The 19,015-nt window shown below is 41.7% G+C and overlaps 1 protein-coding gene across 1 annotated transcript in view; it reads left to right on the forward strand.

The window, feature by feature from the left end:
* The window catches only part of clec16a (C-type lectin domain containing 16A), a 77,460-nt gene that overhangs the window by 46,755 nt on the left and 11,690 nt on the right, over positions 1-19,015 (forward strand). Inside the window, 4 exon segments of the mRNA XM_042087256.1 lie at positions 26-230; positions 4,756-4,911; positions 13,715-13,773; positions 13,775-13,841. Of these exon segments, the coding sequence (XP_041943190.1) occupies positions 26-230; positions 4,756-4,911; positions 13,715-13,773; positions 13,775-13,841 (487 nt within the window).

Raw genomic sequence — 19,015 nt, forward strand, 5'->3', positions numbered from 1 at the left:
TGTGTCTGTGTCTTTAATGCCACAGGACATGCAGGTGTCGGGGGTGGAGGACGACAGCCGGGCCTTGAACATCATCATCCACAAGCCTACGTCCAACCCACACGCCAAGCCCATGCCAATCCTGCAGGCCAACTTCATCTTCGCCGACCACATCCGCTGCATCATCGCCAAGCAGCGGCTAGCCAAGGGCCGCATCCAGGCTCGCAGGATGAAGATGCAGAGGATAGCTGGTAAGTACCCCCCCCCCCCCCCGCCCTCTAAAACCCAACACAAGCCCTGTCTCCCCTCTGACAGTGAACGTTAACTAAGACTTGACTGGTATTTAACAGACGCTTAGCTATATAAAGCGACATGGACCCATTTTGTTTTGGAAAGGGTCCGATTTGCTTGGTGGAATCTAGTTTCCCTTTCGCTAACACTGTGAGAGGTGGCGTGTGATCTTGCCGTAGGTCTCTGAAGTTCTCTAGTCTGCCCGTCTTGTGGAAATGAAGAAAATAAAGTGGAATGACTGGGTGGAATGGCATCCTACAGTTATGGAAATCCTGAAAAACGCATGGATTTTTAAAATCTGATTTTCCACGCTTGGAAAAGTCATGACAGGTAGTATGATGAAGGTGCAGTTTACACTTGAGTTGACCATAGTAAATTACACTAATATGTGTGTTTACGTGTAGGTTTCCCAAGGTCAAATGAATGTCAGAGGGTCAGAAGGTCGGAGGAAGTTTATGGGTTGTGCTCTCAGGAATGGAATGCACATCACATTGGTTGTGAGTCATAGGAATAGTGATGTAGCCATCAGCTGGCATTTTGCCTGCTGGCATTTTGCTGGTCAAGCAAACTGCATTGGATGTCTGATGTCTAAAATATTTTTGTTCATCACCAGCTAGCATACACCAGCCCCAGGTCAGTTACCAGTTGATCCCATATTAGTTGTGCAGAAATATAGCCCGTCTTATACACACCAATTGAATTGAAATAGAAATTGTAAAGATTTGTATTTTTTGTAATTATTCCATATTTAGTGTAGTCATATCAGAACCTGAAGTAGCCTACAATCCAAATGCAAGCATGAAACTTCAGAGTATTACCTTTCATTTGAGGCCAAGATTATGCTTATAAGGGGTTCATATGCAGTAAGCATTTGATTGCCAGTATGCATTTTGGATAACCCAAAGTCCTATGGGGAGTTTTCATAGGGCATTTTACAAAATGCATGAGCATATCTTGGCAAATAATGGTCTAAAGTACTCATGTTGTCATTCTATATTGATCTACTTTTGCACACAGCATGACAAGACCTAATGCTAGGACTCAAGTCATATCAAGTCAAGACCTAGAGGGCTGAAATGTGATCAGTTCAAAGATGCTTGTTATCCGGTAGAAAAATAAAAGAATAATCTAGCCTTTGTAACTTTGTGACAGTACATCACACAGTTATTCTAATTGTTTTCCAACAGTGTCTCAGCTTTCCAAAAGAGAGCAGACGTTTGATTATTGGCTTAAGTATGTATGCCCTCCTAAGTCAAAATGGGGCAAAAGTATAATTTATAATTGCTCAGATTTGCAAAAGAAATGTTTTAACACATGGCACTGACAATTCAATAATGGGCCTTTTCACCACCTCTGAGCATCCACTAACCTGGACCTTTTTAGGGGGCTTTCCTCTCAGGGTGAATGAGAGTATGCTTAATTGCTTTTTACCTGACATTTTTGAATACAGATGCAATGATTAATGCATCCATGGCCAGGATATAATTATATAATATGACCTGATTTTAAAAGTGACCTATAACAATAGGCTATGCAATACACTTTAATTTGTTTAGTGCTAATAAAATGATTAAGCCTATTTGGAGAGAGAGATGTTTAGAATGTGACAATATGTCAGTCATCGTGTGAACGAAAGGCTACTTGTCCTGAGCAAGTGTTGTCAATGAACAGGCTGTGAAACTGTTGGCTAAGTTACAGACAGTCATGAACAACTGATGCTAATTATCTTGGAAACATTCTCTATAGCAGCAGTCACGTTGTCATTGTTTGTGTCAAAAAAGTTGTGGATTTGTTGTAACATTAAAAGATGTCTTACTCTGTGCTGAAACCATGAACTGATGCTCGAAGCTCCAAGGTGAACGAAACTTGGAAGTAGGTAACAGGTTCACGTTCAATAATTCACGTTCAACAATTCCAGGATACGCGTTTTTCATTGGTTGTTGCGTTAAATCTTACCCAGATACAATACAGTTATTTTCTGATTGGCTATTGTGTAGCCCCTCTCGTTATTTTTGATTGGCTGATAAGTGGCAGGCTCAACTGCAGGGGAGACGCGCTTGATTCCTGCCGGTTCCATAGTGAGAGCTACCCTGGAAATACAGAGTTCTCGCGAGAGCACAATTTGAATTGTGCCCGCAAGATACTCTGGCCACGAGCAATGATCCAAATTTCTTCTATCTCTCGAGCGAGAGGGACCAATCAAATCGGTGTAGGTGGGACAAAGGCGAGCTACACTGATGACTGACACTGATGAATTGTTGTGATTGGTCGTAGCGTTATCCAACTGCGTGCAGTGAGAGTTTCAAATGCATGCTTGGTGCCGCCCCTCGAATTGGGCCATTTTCATTACTCGTGGCCAGACCCTTAATCTGAAAGATTCCAGGGTCTGGTTTACCAGGCTAAGTGAGAGCGGCGCGGCCAGAGACATTTTGGGCGCTGCCGAAGCATATTAATATATAAATAGTTTTTCTGCGTGAGAAATACAATGTGTGGCAGGAGAGCGTGACAAACGACTGAAATGAGTGACTGTCACGCTCAATGCGTGACACTTGAGAGCCCTGTGTTCGTTTTGCTCGGACCCCGTAAATCACCGCTTGCGGTTATATTTTTATCCTTATTATTGTCATGGTCATTTGGCCATTTGATGTGGAGACTTCAAATTGTTGGAAAACATTATTACACTGGTCTTAGAAGAGGAAATAGTGACTGATACCAAATGAAAAAAACATCACACAAAAAAACAAAACAAAAAAAAACATCACACTTAATGCACATTTTTCCGAAATGTATGGCCCTTTCGAAAGCTATTTAGTACAGACTTTAAATTGTTTACACAAGCTTTTTATAAGTTGGTCTATCCCTCTAGAAAATTTGAGGTGGCTAGGGAAAATATTTGTGAAGATATTAACGCCCAAACATGGCACGTGTTTTTTAAGCTGTAAAAATAAAAGAATTTCAAGGTCTGATGTACACAAGGTTTGAACAAAATCGGAGACGGTGCAGCAACAACGTCATCTGATGTGACACGGAATGACTCATTTGCGGGGCAGCATGTCGTAAAACGTGATTGTCTTGCACGTAAATGGCAACTGATAGAGCATGACTGATTAGCTTTGACTCAACGCCAAGGGATATCAACATACTGTACAGACAATATGAGGCCAAAAGCACTTTAGACATTTGTATTCAACCTAATTTGACAGAACAGTAACATAATCATAAATCATTTTGTTAGTGAATAACATTAATTAAGTTAATACATAAGTCAATAAAATTGCTTTTCAGCAGCATCATCATTTATCAGCATAGCACTCACACACTTGGTCTTATCGTTGAAGCATGCTAAAGTTATAGCCCGTATCATGTAACAGCATTTTGTGCTTTTCAAAGAAAGGTTTCATTTTGTCTGATGACACATGTTTCTTGTCAGTGGGTCTAGCTCATTGTTTGATCAGACCTGAAATTCCTGAAATCCCTCCCTTCAGTTGAAATCACGCTTCTGAAATATCCCCCACTTCTGGACTACTGTAATTTCTCCTATGTACTAAAGTGAGTATGACTGATAGAGAGATGGATGCATACAGTAGATAGACAGACAGAAATAGAAATCTGGTGAAAAGCTAGTTCTTACATATATTACTGGTTTGTGGAAAACTAATTTCTGAGGTAGCGATTTTTTAGGAATTAGAAGAGGCTTATGTCAAATTGACATCTTATGAAATCTTAGGAATGGGACACCACACCAGGGGCTACAGGTCAGGTGAGTTCTAGGAACTTCTCTGTATTGCCTGGTATTCCTGGTGTGCCCTTCATCAGCTGTCAACACAGGCTTCTTGGTCCCAAACAATTGTGCGTGTGTGTGTGCGTGTGAGTGTGAGTGTGTGTGTGTGGGCTGGCTTAAAAAATCAGGGCTCAGACACAGAAGTAAGTAGGGTTGTGCCAGTCATCACCTACTGTATGACGTGTTGTTACATTTATATGTAAGTGGTGTTTATGTATGTGTGGTGATGGGGGGGGGTTGTTGTCACTATTGAGTGGGATGTTTTTCCTGTAATTAGTGATCAGAGGTGTAAGAGGAAGTAGGAGATTTTTCATAAGGAAGTGAGTTGGGGGGGGGGGGGGTACCATGTTTATTTATTCATAGTAACACTTTAAAAATGCCTGTGTTTTTTTTTTTTTATTGATGTAAAAATCCCACTGAGGTTTTTGCTGTGAGTATTTCCTAATGACGCGACCCCCTGTGTAATGATTGATGTGAAACTCCTGAATGACTCTGTTTCTCTTTGATGCAGTCATTTCTTTTTCTTCCTTTTCTCTCTTTCTGTTTCTGTTACTTCTTATCTCCCACTATTTCACTCTACCTCACCACCACCTCCTCTTCTTTTGCTCTCTTTTCACCCCCCCCCCCCCTTTTCTCTATAACCCACACACTTACCCTCTCTCTCTCTCTCTCTCTCTCTCCCTCTCTCTATCCCCCCCTCTCAGCTCTGCTGGACCTTCCAGTGCAGCCTTCCTCGGAGGTTCTGGGTTTTGGTCAGTCAGCAGCTGCGTCCTCCCAGTTGCCCTTCCGCTTCTATGACCAGTCTCGCCGTGGCCCCGCCGACTCTAATTCTCAGCGCTCCGTCTTCGACAAGGTCCCAGGTAACCACACCTCAAACAGGAAGCCCTGTCCCTAACCACCCCCAACTCATTTATGTGTACACAGGGAACACACTCCCCATTTACCCCCGCCTACATAGGGAATAGTGTTTTTTGTGGCCAGTGTGATGTACACACTCTGTGCTTTCAACCACTGTGTGTGTGTGAGTAGTGAACACACACACACACACACACACACACAGGGAGCAGTGAGTGAGCACACAAACACACACACACACACAAGGGGTGGTCAACACACACACACACACACACACACACACAAAGCAGTGAGCAGTGCAAAGCAGTGAGCACACTAGGAGGACACACAAACACACACACGTAGTGGTAGTGTACACACATGCACACCACATGCACACCACACACACACACCACACACACAAAGACACACAAGGGATAGTGAACACACACACATACAGTTTAGCAGTGACAAAGTCATCTGAAAACAATGAAAAGCAGACATGAAGCATTACTATGTTTCAGTTTGTTTAGAGACTCTTGAAAGATAAAGAATTTTGTTGGTTTAGAAGCATGACCTCAAAGACTCCACAATATGAACTTGTTATTCTTTCTGCCTTTATTTCCATTTTTATACTCGGCAGTGTCTCCTTTTACCTGAAACGGTCTGTGTGTGTTTCAGTGTTCCTGTTCTATGTTGTGGCTGCCAGCTGCTGGTTCTGTTTTATTTCTCCTGAATTTTAGGAGTGGGTCGGTGTGTGTTTAATGCACGTGTTTTACTGTGTTTATGTGCGTGTGTGTGGGTTTACGCTATACTTAACACTACGCTTACTACTGTTACTATTTTTAGTGTATTTCATGCTAACAGTTGAATTTCTTCAGAATGTTGTGTTTTTGCATGGCCGACATTCCTGAATGGTCCCACTAGTGCACTGGCAGACACGAAGGGCAGTTAAAACTTACCAAAGCGTTGAGAGAGAAATAACATTAATGAAGCCCTATTTTCTAATCATGTTTCCTCTTTTTCGGTTTGCGGATTAACACACTTCAGTGAAAACATAGGCTTCTGTGGAAAAAGGCAGTCAGTCCACTTCTACATAAGCAGTTTAAGTTAGCTGGAACAGCCACAGTTGCATCATGATATGAAACCCTCTAGTGAGCTCACTCACGGATGAGTGGACACAGCTTTCTCACACATGGCCCTATCTAATTGTGACCCGTTACTTATCTATCCGCTGCCTTCGGGGGTCTTGACCTGTGTTAAGTTACCTCATTGTGCATGTTTTATCGCCATAGTCATACTTATTCGGTTAAACATTAGTAGTATTAGAATTAGAACCTGGTCTGGCTTCACTATTGAAAGCGGTGTGGTGGCAGAAAAATCTTGATTGTGCTAGTGGTGATGATTTTTTGGAAATGAGTTTATTTGATGTCTTAGTGAGTGAGGGGGTATCACCCAGGAAATGATACCTGTGATCAAACCTCTCCATTTCACATCAGAGAAAGGCTTGTCCCTTTGCTGTCCCCACCACCCACCCCCTTTTGGGGGTACTTTTCATTTTGAAATGCAGAAGTGAAAATCTCTCTAGAATCTGAGAGTGACAAATACTAGTTGAAAGACTGCTTACCAACCACTGCCTGCCTTTCCCATGTTGTTGGTCAGGAGTGCAAACACGGCCTCTGTTCTAGAGTTTCGAGTAATCTGTTCTGTTCCACCAATTCATTAAGGGAACAGATGGAGTCATTGTTTTTTAGGGAAAGATAATTCGACTCATGTTGGCCATCTTTTTTTGCATGGGTTTCTCAGAAGCGCCACCAGAAAGTTGCAGTACGTGGAACTGCAAACAGTAGGCTTTTTCAAAACCTAGAAATAGCGTAGTTCTTAGTGCTTATCATTATTAGAAGGCATGGCCCACGTCAAGACCTGTTTTATTTTTATCTTTAATGAGGAACTGTGTACTTTTATTTTAGGTATACTCAAAGTAAGTATAGACTTCTGTCATTCTTTGTCACTCTGAGTCATGCTGATTTGACCTGTAGCCCACTGATGTCAATCCATCTTTCAATCAGTCAGTCTATCAGTCAGTTTCCACTTCTTGCTTAGTTTCTCCTCAATGCGGTCCAATCAGCAACCAGACTGACTGGGTGGTAGGCTTTGATAAGTGTGAGGCACCTGATGTTGTGCCTGGGCACTGCAGATGTGAGTAGGTGTGATTAGATTTGAGTGTCAATCAAAACCACAAATGTATTCCCCACCCCCCTCCCTCAGCTGGGGAAGTCTGACTAAAACGAGATTCTCGCTGCCCGCTGCTGTGGTGTGACGTCCTTTTAGATGAAGCTCACTCTCTTCCAGGAACTGTTACCCAGCTGCCTGCAGCAAATAGACCGTTTCTGTAGTGGAACTGTAATTGTCAAGCATGGTTGGGTCTACAGCTTTAGTGCAGATGTGTTTCATTCAAGGAAATTAATGATTTTTGTGTCAGTTCATTAACTTTACATGGAAGAGCAGTAGCGGCTCCTGGGTTGACAAATAGGCGGGGCAGAGTCTGATGATCAAGTTTAGAAAAAAAAGGCACATTAAGGGCGTCCATGGAGATTTTGTTCATTTTTACGGCTCTTTCTTTCTATGGCTAGGCTATGAGCGAAATCTGGGGAGTGGAATCCCATAATGTTACCACTTGCGGTCAAAACACCGTTTTGTCATGCATTATTAACCTATGGTTAACCTACTTAATAATTATTTTATTCATAAGAAGTGAAGATTCCAGACAAATAAAAGCTACAAGGTAGGTACCGGTAATCAGCTCATTAGCTCAGATCAGTGGAGAACTACTTTGGGGGAAAAACTTAAGAGGGAAACAAATTAACCGAGAATTCAAAATCAAAATCAAAATCCCACTGGAGCTTCAAGCGTAGGCTTCATGCCGCATTACACCACTCAGCTCTCATAGTCAAGTTCAAGTTGTTTATTGTCATGTACTGTAGGCCTACTCATAAAATTGTAAGTAACGAAATTAATGTGTTCAAGAGCCAGCTCAACTTTTAAAGAGTAAATTAAAAGTAGGCTATTCATTAAAAAGGTAAATATTCTGTGTGTATGGGGGGGGGGGGGGGTATAGCATGGAATGAGTGCTTGCGTGAGTGCTTTGAGGAAGCTTGAACTATCAGATAGGATGGCGCAGACCAGGGCTCGAATTACGTGGGAGCCAGAGGGAGCCGAGCTAGATAGATAGATACTTTATTGATCCCCAGGGGAAATTCAAGGTCTCAGCAGCATACAGACAACACAAACACATTCTTTAACAGCAGAAAGAGTAATTAAAGTATATAATATAAAAACACAACTGAGCAATAAGGACTTTAGAAGATAAATAATATGCTAAATATACTAAAATACAAATTATACTAACTAACACTTAATCTAAATCGATTCTAAAAACAGTATCCACATAGTGGTGATTAATCAATCAGAGGCGCTTGCAATGACTGAGGCAGGGACTGAGCCTGTGATTCTCTGTGCATAGTAAGGTATGGTAAGGTGCTCTAAGGTGCTCTGTGTGAATGAGTGTCATGGTGGTAGTGCAATGGTGATGGTGGTCATGGTGATAGTGCAAATGAGTAAGTGCAACAATGCAGAAATAAAGTAAAGTAAAGTCTATATATCTATATATTTAACTATTTAAAGAACATGTATAAGTGTGGCCACAGTTCGGCTGTGGCATGGAGGGGGGGGGGGGGGGGGGGGTATGCATATGTGCTAATGTGCTAATATAGCACGCAAACAGTGAGGCATAAAGACAGTGGTAAAAGTGGCTAGTGGACAGACAGTATCCAAACATGGAGGGGGTGAAGAGGCAGACAGACTATGCAGAGAAGTCTATCTCTCCTCTTCCCTTAAGTGAGGCATTGAACAGTTCAATGGCCCTGGGGACAAATGACTTTCTCAGTCTGTCAGTTGTGCAAGGCAGTGAGCGAAGTCTCCAGCTGATCAGGCTGTTCTGATTAACAATAGTGCTGTGGAGTGGGTGACACTTAACCTGACAATAGCCAGATGAATGTCGTTCCGCTTAGCTCCGCCTAGCTTCACTCGCATCCATCTGGGACCTCTTCCATTGAGAGTGATTTCTGCAACCGACTTTATGGTTCAGCCAATCAGGACGCAGGGCGGGAGTTTCATAGATGTGACATAGCGTAGAAGCGACTGTGAGACTGTTATCAGCGTCACGGGTTGGCTTCGATGTGAGTGGTTGAAGTAGCACGTCAATAGATGAGAGACAAGTGGCTTATTCAATCATATGCAAGCATTTTTTGATTAGGCCCAGCCTTCTGAAGCAACACTTCAATGGATCGGTTCCAGATGGATGAGTGGAGCTAGGCGGAGCGAAATTCATCTGGCTATTGTCAGGTTAGGTGACACTCATTGTCTAAGATGTTGATCAGTTTGTTCAGGGTCCTTTTATCAGATAGTGAAGTGATGCACTCCAGTTCAGCTCCCACTACAGAGCCAGCTTTCCTTACCAGCCTGTCAATTCGCCCCGCATCCTTCTTCCTTGTGCTTCCTCCCCAACATACTACTGCATAGATAAGGACGCTGGCAACAACAGACTGGTAGAACATCCTGATTGCTCCCATAGAGTGAGGACTGGCTCCCATGAAAGCAACAAAGTCAAAAACCTGAGGGGGTCTCTCATATCTGAAGGTGTCTGGCATTGTAATTTAATCTTAAACAACCGCTCATTATCCATCCCTGTGCAATCTCTTACCATTAAAGACGTTAAATTAAAATATAGGCCACTAAGGGACGTAGACCTACACTACGCTCTTGAACGCAGCATGACACTTCACCACCACACCACTAGACTATATGAGCAAACCGTATCGATTTGACCGCACTCGCAAATCTGTCACCCTGCTTTGATGTGAGTGTTTTGTCTATTTGCATAGGCGTTCATTGGGCTAGCCTACGTGGTTTGATACGTGCTGAAAAGTCCTGTTTGCTGTTGAACCTGCGCTTCACCTATTCTATGTTGATTGATAAAGCCATAAATTATGGCCCATAATGCAGCCTACAATGATTGTGTTGTCTGATGATCTAGCTATCCTCTGCCATTTAGAGCTCCGGAAAGTTCCCAGCTATTTTGAAACACCTGTTAGCAATCTCTGATGTCGGAATATTCAATGGCTACCCGACAATATCTCAGTGCAAACTCCAAAATTGTTCGTCTATTAATTTTCCACGGTTCAACACATTCGCCTACTAGAACATAGTTTGGCTGGCTTTATTCATTTCTGCCAGTTAGTGCTTTTGCCCCTGTGTATAAGTTACACTACATGCATTATTGTGTTTGACACTGAGGATAGCCTATCTGAGACGGTGGTCTGGTTTAAATGAGTTACGTTGTGAAATTGAGAATGGCACAGACTAAATCGTTTAGTCTATTTCTTTGTATTGTGAAATTGAAATGAGATATGGACTATTACAATCAATAATATGTTGAAATTAATTAAAAGTAATACATTTCTATGAAAAATCTATGTCTGTTGTGTGCGTGTGTCAAGGTAAAGCCTAGGCCTACCGTGCGCATATACTGTACTGCGCAAAAGCGCCACTTGCGCCTAGGCTATTTAATTGTATCGCCTTGTTATCAATGCACGGGGTGTGCCAACTTTTTATGAGATAGAGAGACCCCCTTAAAGACAAAAAGATCATTCGAGCCCTGCGGCAGACAAATGGCCAGTGAATGAAAATCTGTCGGTAGCGGTAACTATGATTGTTACACACTTCATAGGCAATTTGCGCAAAGTTAAAAGCGGACCTGCGCTTATCCTGGACACCGGTATGTTTTTCAGAAAGGCACGGGACATCACGTAGGCCTATCATTCTCATGTTGGCCACAAACTTGTCTCTAACCCTGTGTGCCTCCACTGCATCAATTGCTCTTTTCTGCAGCTGTGCATAGAGCACATCTACACGGGGCATGATCTTGTAGAACAGGGCCCAGTTTCCCGATAACGACGGAGACACACTCTTACGAGGGTTTTCTACGATTCATCTTACGATCGTTCGTTTGGTTTTTCCGACTGATTCCCGAACATGCTCGTAGCGTGAACGCGCGTGCACTGCTCTTAAGATGCTCTTAAGGGGAGCTGTCCACGTTAATAGTTCTGAAATTTCCTCTAATTTGACGGTGATGTCAGGTGACTGTACGTCACAGCTATAGGCCTACCGTTTAAACTTCGGATCTACACATTAATTCACATCAATACGAAAATAGAAACACTTTGACATCTGCATGTAAGCATCCCAAGTAGGTTATATGCAACACACAGACATAAATAATTGTAATTATTTAAGATTAGATTGTTGCACCATGCATGCAATATTTTTTCGCGGTGTCACTTAAGAACACATTTGAAGATAAGAAAGAAGTCGAGTAAGAAAGTGAGGAAATGTGTAGGCTTAGATTTTGATGCAGTAGGCTACAGACTAAACCACATGTTGCTTTCTCTGCTTTTTACCTCATAGGCCTAATAAAATATAGCCTTCACTTAGCAAAGATAATGGCAAACTATTCTGGCAACGTGTCGTTTCATAACTTGATCGCATTTTTGTCTGCTCTTCATCACATTATTACGACCATTAGATAGATAGATAGATAGATAGATAGATAGATAGATAGATAGATAGATAGATAGATAGATAGATAGATAGATAGATAGATAGATAGATACTTTATTGATCCTCAAGGGGAAATTCAAGGGTCTCAGTAGCATACAGTACAGACCTAAAACACAACATGCACTTACAGCAGAAATGGTAAACATAAGTATAAGTATAAACATATAACTAAACTCCACTAACTAAACATAAGAAAGATAATAAAACTAACAAAACTAAATACTAAATACACTATATAAGTTAAATTAAGAAAGTGCAATGTGCTTGAGGGTAATCAAGCATAAGACGCTTGTAGTGACAGGGCCGGGACTGGTGAGGTGCTAAAAGGAGTGAGTGTCATGGTGAGGATGCGAACAGTAGTCCAACCATAGTCCTTAGTTATGTGAATGATGAATATACAGTATGTCTATTTTGCACGCTAAAATCACAGGTAAACACAATAAAGAATGGGAACGTAAGTTGGATTATGTATTCTAAGTTGTAATTCCTCTGTATGTCCTGTTGGTGACCTCAGTGAGAAGTAGCCTACTGTTAAGGGGCAGTTCCAGTGTTATGGATGTGACAATTGGACTCATATTGGTAAACAAAATGCCTTAGAGTGGGGGCAAAATTAGTATCAGTGAATTAATTTGCATAACTTTTAATGTAACCTCTGTCCTCTGAATACTGAGAAATCCTCTAATTTCATATAATCAATTTCATCCTAAGAATACAAGGCATTTTATCAGCGTTATGGATGTGACATAATATGGACACACTTTTGTGAGAGATTACAGGTTTTCTACAAACTCTGTGAATTTTGAAGGAAACTGCCGAAACTATGATATATGTAGCATGAAGGAGACTTGAAGGAACACAAAAAGTGTGTTTTGAAACTATGCATCATTTTAGTAATGCATTATGTAGGAAAAACTGGCGTTATGGATGTGACGGTTTCACGTTATGGATGTGTCGTGTCTGAACCAGTCCTCGACAAACTACATAAAACACATAATTAAGTAGTGAATTTTGATATGAAACAATTGAAATAGTAATCATGAAAAACTAGCAATGAAATTATTGCTTCCTCAGTGCCCACTAAGATCCACAGGAAGAATCAGGACAACAAGTAATTTAAAATATAAAAAATAAATTATTTTTTTTCTTTTACCGTCATGAATTTTGGTCAGTGATTCCCGGGTTATTGAAACACCAGGGAACATAATACTTGGTGGCCCCTCCCCTAAATAACTAGCCCTACCTGAACCGTTGCACCCAAGATGACAAAATATTTATGGTATGTTAGTCTCAAGAGCCCACAAAGTTTAGCGTTTGCAGCCATCTTGAATTTAGTCACGATAAGTCGAGCGACGAGTAAGAATAAACAGGTATGATAAGGGATCAGATTCCAAAAATAATTTTGTGGAAAAGCATGGATTCCAGTTTCTTCCAGTAGCAGCAACTGGAATCCATGCATTTCCACTGAATTATTTTTGGAATCTGATCCCTTATCATACCTGTTCATTCTTACTCGTCGCTCGACTTATCGTGACTAAATTCAAGATGGCTGCACGCTAAACTTTGTGAAGATACTGTCTGTATAAATCGTCTTGTAAGTAAACTACCAGTGCTTTTTCAAAGTTCTCAATGTCTCGTTTTAAATGTCAGGGCCCTCGGAAGTCTACCAATGAAGTGTGGAGATACATTGAGCCTCGTAAATGGTGTAAAACAGTGATTTATTTGCATGGCTAGCCCGATGCCAAAGCACCACCATTGAAAAAGCTGTTGGTAGCATCGGCTAACTAGCGCCAGATTTTGGAGTGCAGGGGACAAGCCGAGATGGGCTATGAGACATACGTTCACACTCGGTATCATGTTTCAATACACTTTAGGTCAATATCACACCGGAATTCTCCTTTAATGGTTTGATTCTAATGGCATTCTCGGTCTTAATGGTGGGACTCTAATGGCGTTGCGGCGGTGCAGCGTCCTGGTTGCGGTGGTGTTCTCTATGTTAATGGCGGGGTTTGGTTGGTGTTGTGTGTTAATGGTGGGGTTCGGGTGGTGTTCTCTATGTTAATGGCGGGGTTTGGTTGGTGTTGTGTGTTAATGGTGGGGTTCGGGTGGTATTCTCTGTGTTAATGGCGGGGTTTGGTTGGTGTTCTCTTGCAGGTTTCGCGGTGGCCCACTCTGCATCTCAGCACAGTCCCTCCCCGCTCTCTTCCCCCTCCCCCCCCCTCCAGCAGCAGCGGCAGCACTGGCCAGTGCGACTCAGTCACCACCAGCACCCCCTCCACAGGTAACACACACACACACACACACACACACATACACACATACACACAAACACACACATACACACTTGCACGCATGCACACACATTTTACACATGTGCATTTATATACACATAAGCACAGACACACACTGCACAGGCATGTCTACACACATTTACACACGCATGCACACACACTCTACATATACACACATATATGCACACATTTATTCACATACTCATGTATATTTACACACACACTCACACACACACAGCATATGCATGCTCATACACACTGGTTTGATTGTTCAGAATTAATTGATCTCTCTTATTAACTCATACAGTGGGCATCGCTTTCAAATGACCACTTCATTCGCGCATTACGCGGCGTGAAGCTGCGAGAAGCTTTAGTACCACTTTCAGCCACTGTGCGTCGCTCTGCCACTGTACATCGCTCTGCCTGCCGTCCCTTACATAATTGTTGCCGAGAGTAATCCCAGCCTACGAATTCAATAACAAAATAAATCATGCATAATTAAACATTACCTCGATTTAGGCTACTTGGGTATGGCTTAAGGCTTGACTACACGAAAATCGAAATCGAAATTTGCCGTCTACATTATTGTCAGTGTTGGGGTTAACGCAACTACGCAAATCAAAACAGTGGTGTGATAATTGAGCCAGTAGAGAAATAACTGTTCAGAATTAATCTGTAGCCTTGGGTAGGCTTCTGCAGAAAACAATGTTGTTGCCGATTTAATACTATCTGGCGACGTTTTTAACAGGCTACGCAATAGAGGCTTAGACAACTATGACCCACGTTTTGGTTTCGTAAATTAATTTGCCCTACTTCTTGACTGCAATGTAGTCAATTGACTGCTTGACATGTCATTTTTATTTTTCTGTAAACAATTACATCTGCTTTATGCCGCAGAATTACATTCATATTTGGCTGACTGCAGACGCGCCACTTCCCTCCCCATATTCCAATATTAAGATAGTATAAAGTGCTTTTTGTATAGGCTACTATCATAAAAAAAAAATAGTTAAAACGAATAGCTATTTGCAATTTGACAAAACACTGGTCCTCATTTTGCGAATGCGAGGACGATATGAGCCTGTTGCATTTAGTTAGATGTCCGAGTCACACATAATGTTTGAAAACCACTGGCTCGTAATCACAATAATTTAACACACGACAGTTGGATAACCTACTTCATCATGTCCCCATGCCTACATTTTTGTGAGTAGCATAGAGATCGTTAAAAACAATAAAGTATGGCTCTCCGTTTGGGACATCGAAAACTTTTTTTAAATTTTTAATAGACTACCGTCGAAGATGCTGACTTGCAAAAGCCTCGGGATAACACGTTATCTCCACTATCATCAGTCATGCCCCTTGATCAAAGTGGGGAATGAAATAAAAGTTTGATAACCACTGGCTTAACAAGTTACCTGCAGTCCAGAACACAGAATCTATTGCAATATTCTGATGATCGGCGATGATATCGGCAAATGTTTGTTTTCCAAAGTAAGAATTTCACTTCACCATGCACCTTCGACAATACCTGGCCTACCTGGTATCATTACAAACATTATTCTGTGTCCTAAAACTGGCATATTTTATGGCATTGTGTCATGTAAGTTCGTTGCAAAATCTAGAGAAATGTGTGAGGTGGTCAGCGGGGGACAATTGAGACACACATTGGATTGTGTTATTACTTGAACATTCCACACTATCCACAGCTGTGGTAGGCCTATCAGGGGCAGGAGGATTACTGTCAGCGCAGGCTTTATATAAAATTCTTCAACAGAAGGCCTCGAATGTTGTCTTGTTTGTGGAGTGCTTTGCTTCGCTTCTGTAATTTCGGCTTCATTGAAAATGAGGGCTTCCCTCAATGACCCTCCAAGAATAAATAAAGGTTGAATGAATGCAGGCTTGCCCAAAATAAAGGCATGTTGTTTGCGCAGCCTACAGTAAATAACAGACCCGCCAGAATGTGCGTTATGATGCTTTTTTACGAGCAAGATGTTTTTGGTACCCTACGCACACTGCATGTTCTTAAATAACAATGATCATCAGTAATATTCGACCATTAATTTGGGTAAATGGGCAAGCGTGACCACCTTGATTGGCTGATTGGCTGATGATTGTAACGCGGGCATGATTCCAAACACCTCCCTTACAATGATGAGTGACAGGTCTCAGAATGCGTGCGCTACACAAGGACGGAAGATGATGAATAACTGGGGCCGTAGGCTATTCACAAAGGCTTTTATCTTACTACTAGGAGTAGGCTACTCCTAAATCGCACTTAAAGATTTTAGATTGGAGTTTTCTCTTAAAAGTTATTCACAAAGCCTTTCAGACAACTCCTAAACTAGGAGTGAGTCTTCGTGGCTATGGATGACGTCATTACTCATGCACGAGCTTGACTGAAGTGACCACCTTGATTGGCTGACGATTGTAACGCGGGAATTCCAAACACCTCCCTTCCGATGATGACTGACAGGTGACAGGTCGGAGAATGCGTGCGCTACACAAGTAGTGTGAAGGACGGAAGATGATTAATAACTGAATAAAAAGGCCTAGCCTAAATGAATAAAGAGTAAGGCAAAACAAATAGCTTAGTAGCCTAATGAAACATAGGTCTATGGATTGATGCAGTAGCCTACCTTTGCAACATTTATTAAATTAATCTGTCACCATATCCCTAGGCTACGTTTGCAAAGAGGAGAACATTTTAATTTGATTCACAATGAAACGTTACATTTCATTTCCATGTTAACAATGAGTAGTTTGTGTTGTTGTTGGTGGCGTTATTGCATCCCTTTATGAATGCAAAATTGTTCCCTCGCAATTGGAAGCTCCTGTTGCGCATAGGCTATTTCAAAACATCGCAACGTAAAATGCCACAAAAAAGCTGTTTATGAATAGGTCTTAGTGAGTTAGGAGTCCTCTCGACTTAAGCTGTCCCAGAATTAGGTGCTACTTTTAGGTCTAAAATGCTTCGTGAATTACTTTTTGTGAAAAAATTAGGAGTCCTAAAGTTAGGAGTGACACGCCCATTATTTTTAGGAGTTGCTCCTAAATTCGCCAGTTAGGAGCTACTTTTAGCCTTAAAATTCTTTGTGAATATGGCCCCTGAATAAAAAGGCCTAGCCTAAATGAATCAAGGCAAAACAAATAGCCTAGTAGCCCAATGAAACATACGGATTGATGTAGTATCTTGTAACATTATTAAATTATTCTGTTACTATGCCTACGTTTGCAAAAGAGAACATTTTAATTTGATTCACAATGAAACGTTACATTTCATTTCCATGTTAACAATGAGTAGTTTGTGTTGTTGTTGGTGGCGTTATTGCATCCCTTTATGAATGCAAAATTGTTCCCTCGCAATTGGAAGCTCCTGTTGCGCATAGGCTATTTCAAAACATCGCAACGTAAAATGCCACAAAAAAGCTGTTTATGAATAGGTCTTAGTGAGTTAGGAGTCCTCTCGACTTAAGCTGTCCCAGAATTAGGTGCTACTTTTAGGTCTAAAATGCTTCGTGAATTACTTTTTGTGAAAAAATTAGGAGTCCTAAAGTTAGGAGTGACACGCCCATTATTTTTAGGAGTTGCTCCTAAATTCGCCAGTTAGGAGCTACTTTTAGCCTTAAAATTCTTTGTGAATATGGCCCCTGAATAAAAAGGCCTAGCCTAAATGAATCAAGGCAAAACAAATAGCCTAGTAGCCCAATGAAACATACGGATTGATGTAGTATCTTGTAACATTATTAAATTATTCTGTTACTATGCCTACGTTTGCAAAAGAGAACATTTTAATTTGATTCACAATAATGTTACATTTAATTTACATGTTGACAATGACTAGCCTAGTTTTGGTTGTTGTTGGCGGCGTTATTGCATGTTAGTTATGCCTACAATGCAAAATTGCTTCCTCGCGATTGGAAGCTCCTGTAGCTGCATAGGATTTCAAAACCGCAGGTTTGTGAATAGGTCTGTGAGTAAGGAGTCCTCTTGACTTCTTTTAAGCTGTCAGAGGTGGGAAGGTGTGATTTTTTGGGGGAAGGGCCGGATTAACTGGGCACAATTGTCTGATGGCCCCCCTTCCCCCCAGCCAACGTGAATCGGGTGGTTAGTTAATAGGCCTATCGTGAAGATTTTTCCTGCCATCTAAGGCACGAGCGCATCTGTGAGGCCAAGCCTCACCAAGTAGCTCGTTTGTTTACAACTAACATTCCATTTAATTAAACTGCTTTATAGGCTATGCCGAAATAGTTTTCAACATTTTGAATATTAGTGTCGGGTGAATTGAAATGTTCTCAAAGTAGCCTTATGGCTGAAAGCTGCTTGGGACACCCCCCCCCCCCCCTTCCTGCACTCATTGTTTCAAAAGGAGTAATTTTGGCTTTGTCAGAACTGAAGAGCTGTGGACGGCACGGCACGGTATGCCCAATGAAAATAAATTAACGCAACGCAACACAACACAACACAGACCCCGCTTCTCTCGCGTCAGTCACTGACATGAACGAAACACAGAACCCGCTTCTCTCACGGCAGTCACTGACAGTAACCTAGAATAAATGCATGGGGAAAAACACTTCCCCATGACAAAGACATCGTAAAACACTGAAAGTTAATATTTTGTCACTAGCAACATTCATCTGTCCTTTGTCAAATGTATTATGTTCCAAGTACCCTATGCGTAATTCTGCTTCATAAAGTTGAACAAATACATTTGCTTATTTCACAGAAAAATATAAATAGCCAGTCTACAGTGCAGAGTTGGTAAGTTATGGTAGGCCAACTTGCAGTGAACATACAAAGAGGGGAAATTATTTATCTTGCAGCTGAGTAGCCTCAGGTGCGCACGTAGACATAAGGCCGAACATGCAAGCGCCAATGAATCGTGCTCTCACGGCAATCGCGCCGTTAAACTTAAATAGGTTAACATCACTCTAAAGGCTCTGGCATGCTCCTGCGTCACATTTGCGCGTGTCCAAGACGTGCGTCATTTTTGCCGTGGACGTGAAGCATACTCCAATTTCTGCTGTCCTGAATGCGCGTTAAATTGTTAAGGTTAGCGCCTGCGCACTACGGATTAACTGTGATACTCTGCCCCACCAACTGGGGGCGGTACGTCGAGCCTGAAAGTAGGACACAACCACCAAAGAAGCCTGAAACGCCTGAA

The sequence above is a fragment of the Alosa sapidissima genome, chromosome 3 (genome assembly GCF_018492685.1).
Source record: "Alosa sapidissima isolate fAloSap1 chromosome 3, fAloSap1.pri, whole genome shotgun sequence".
Classification (NCBI taxonomy): domain Eukaryota; kingdom Metazoa; phylum Chordata; class Actinopteri; order Clupeiformes; family Clupeidae; genus Alosa; species Alosa sapidissima.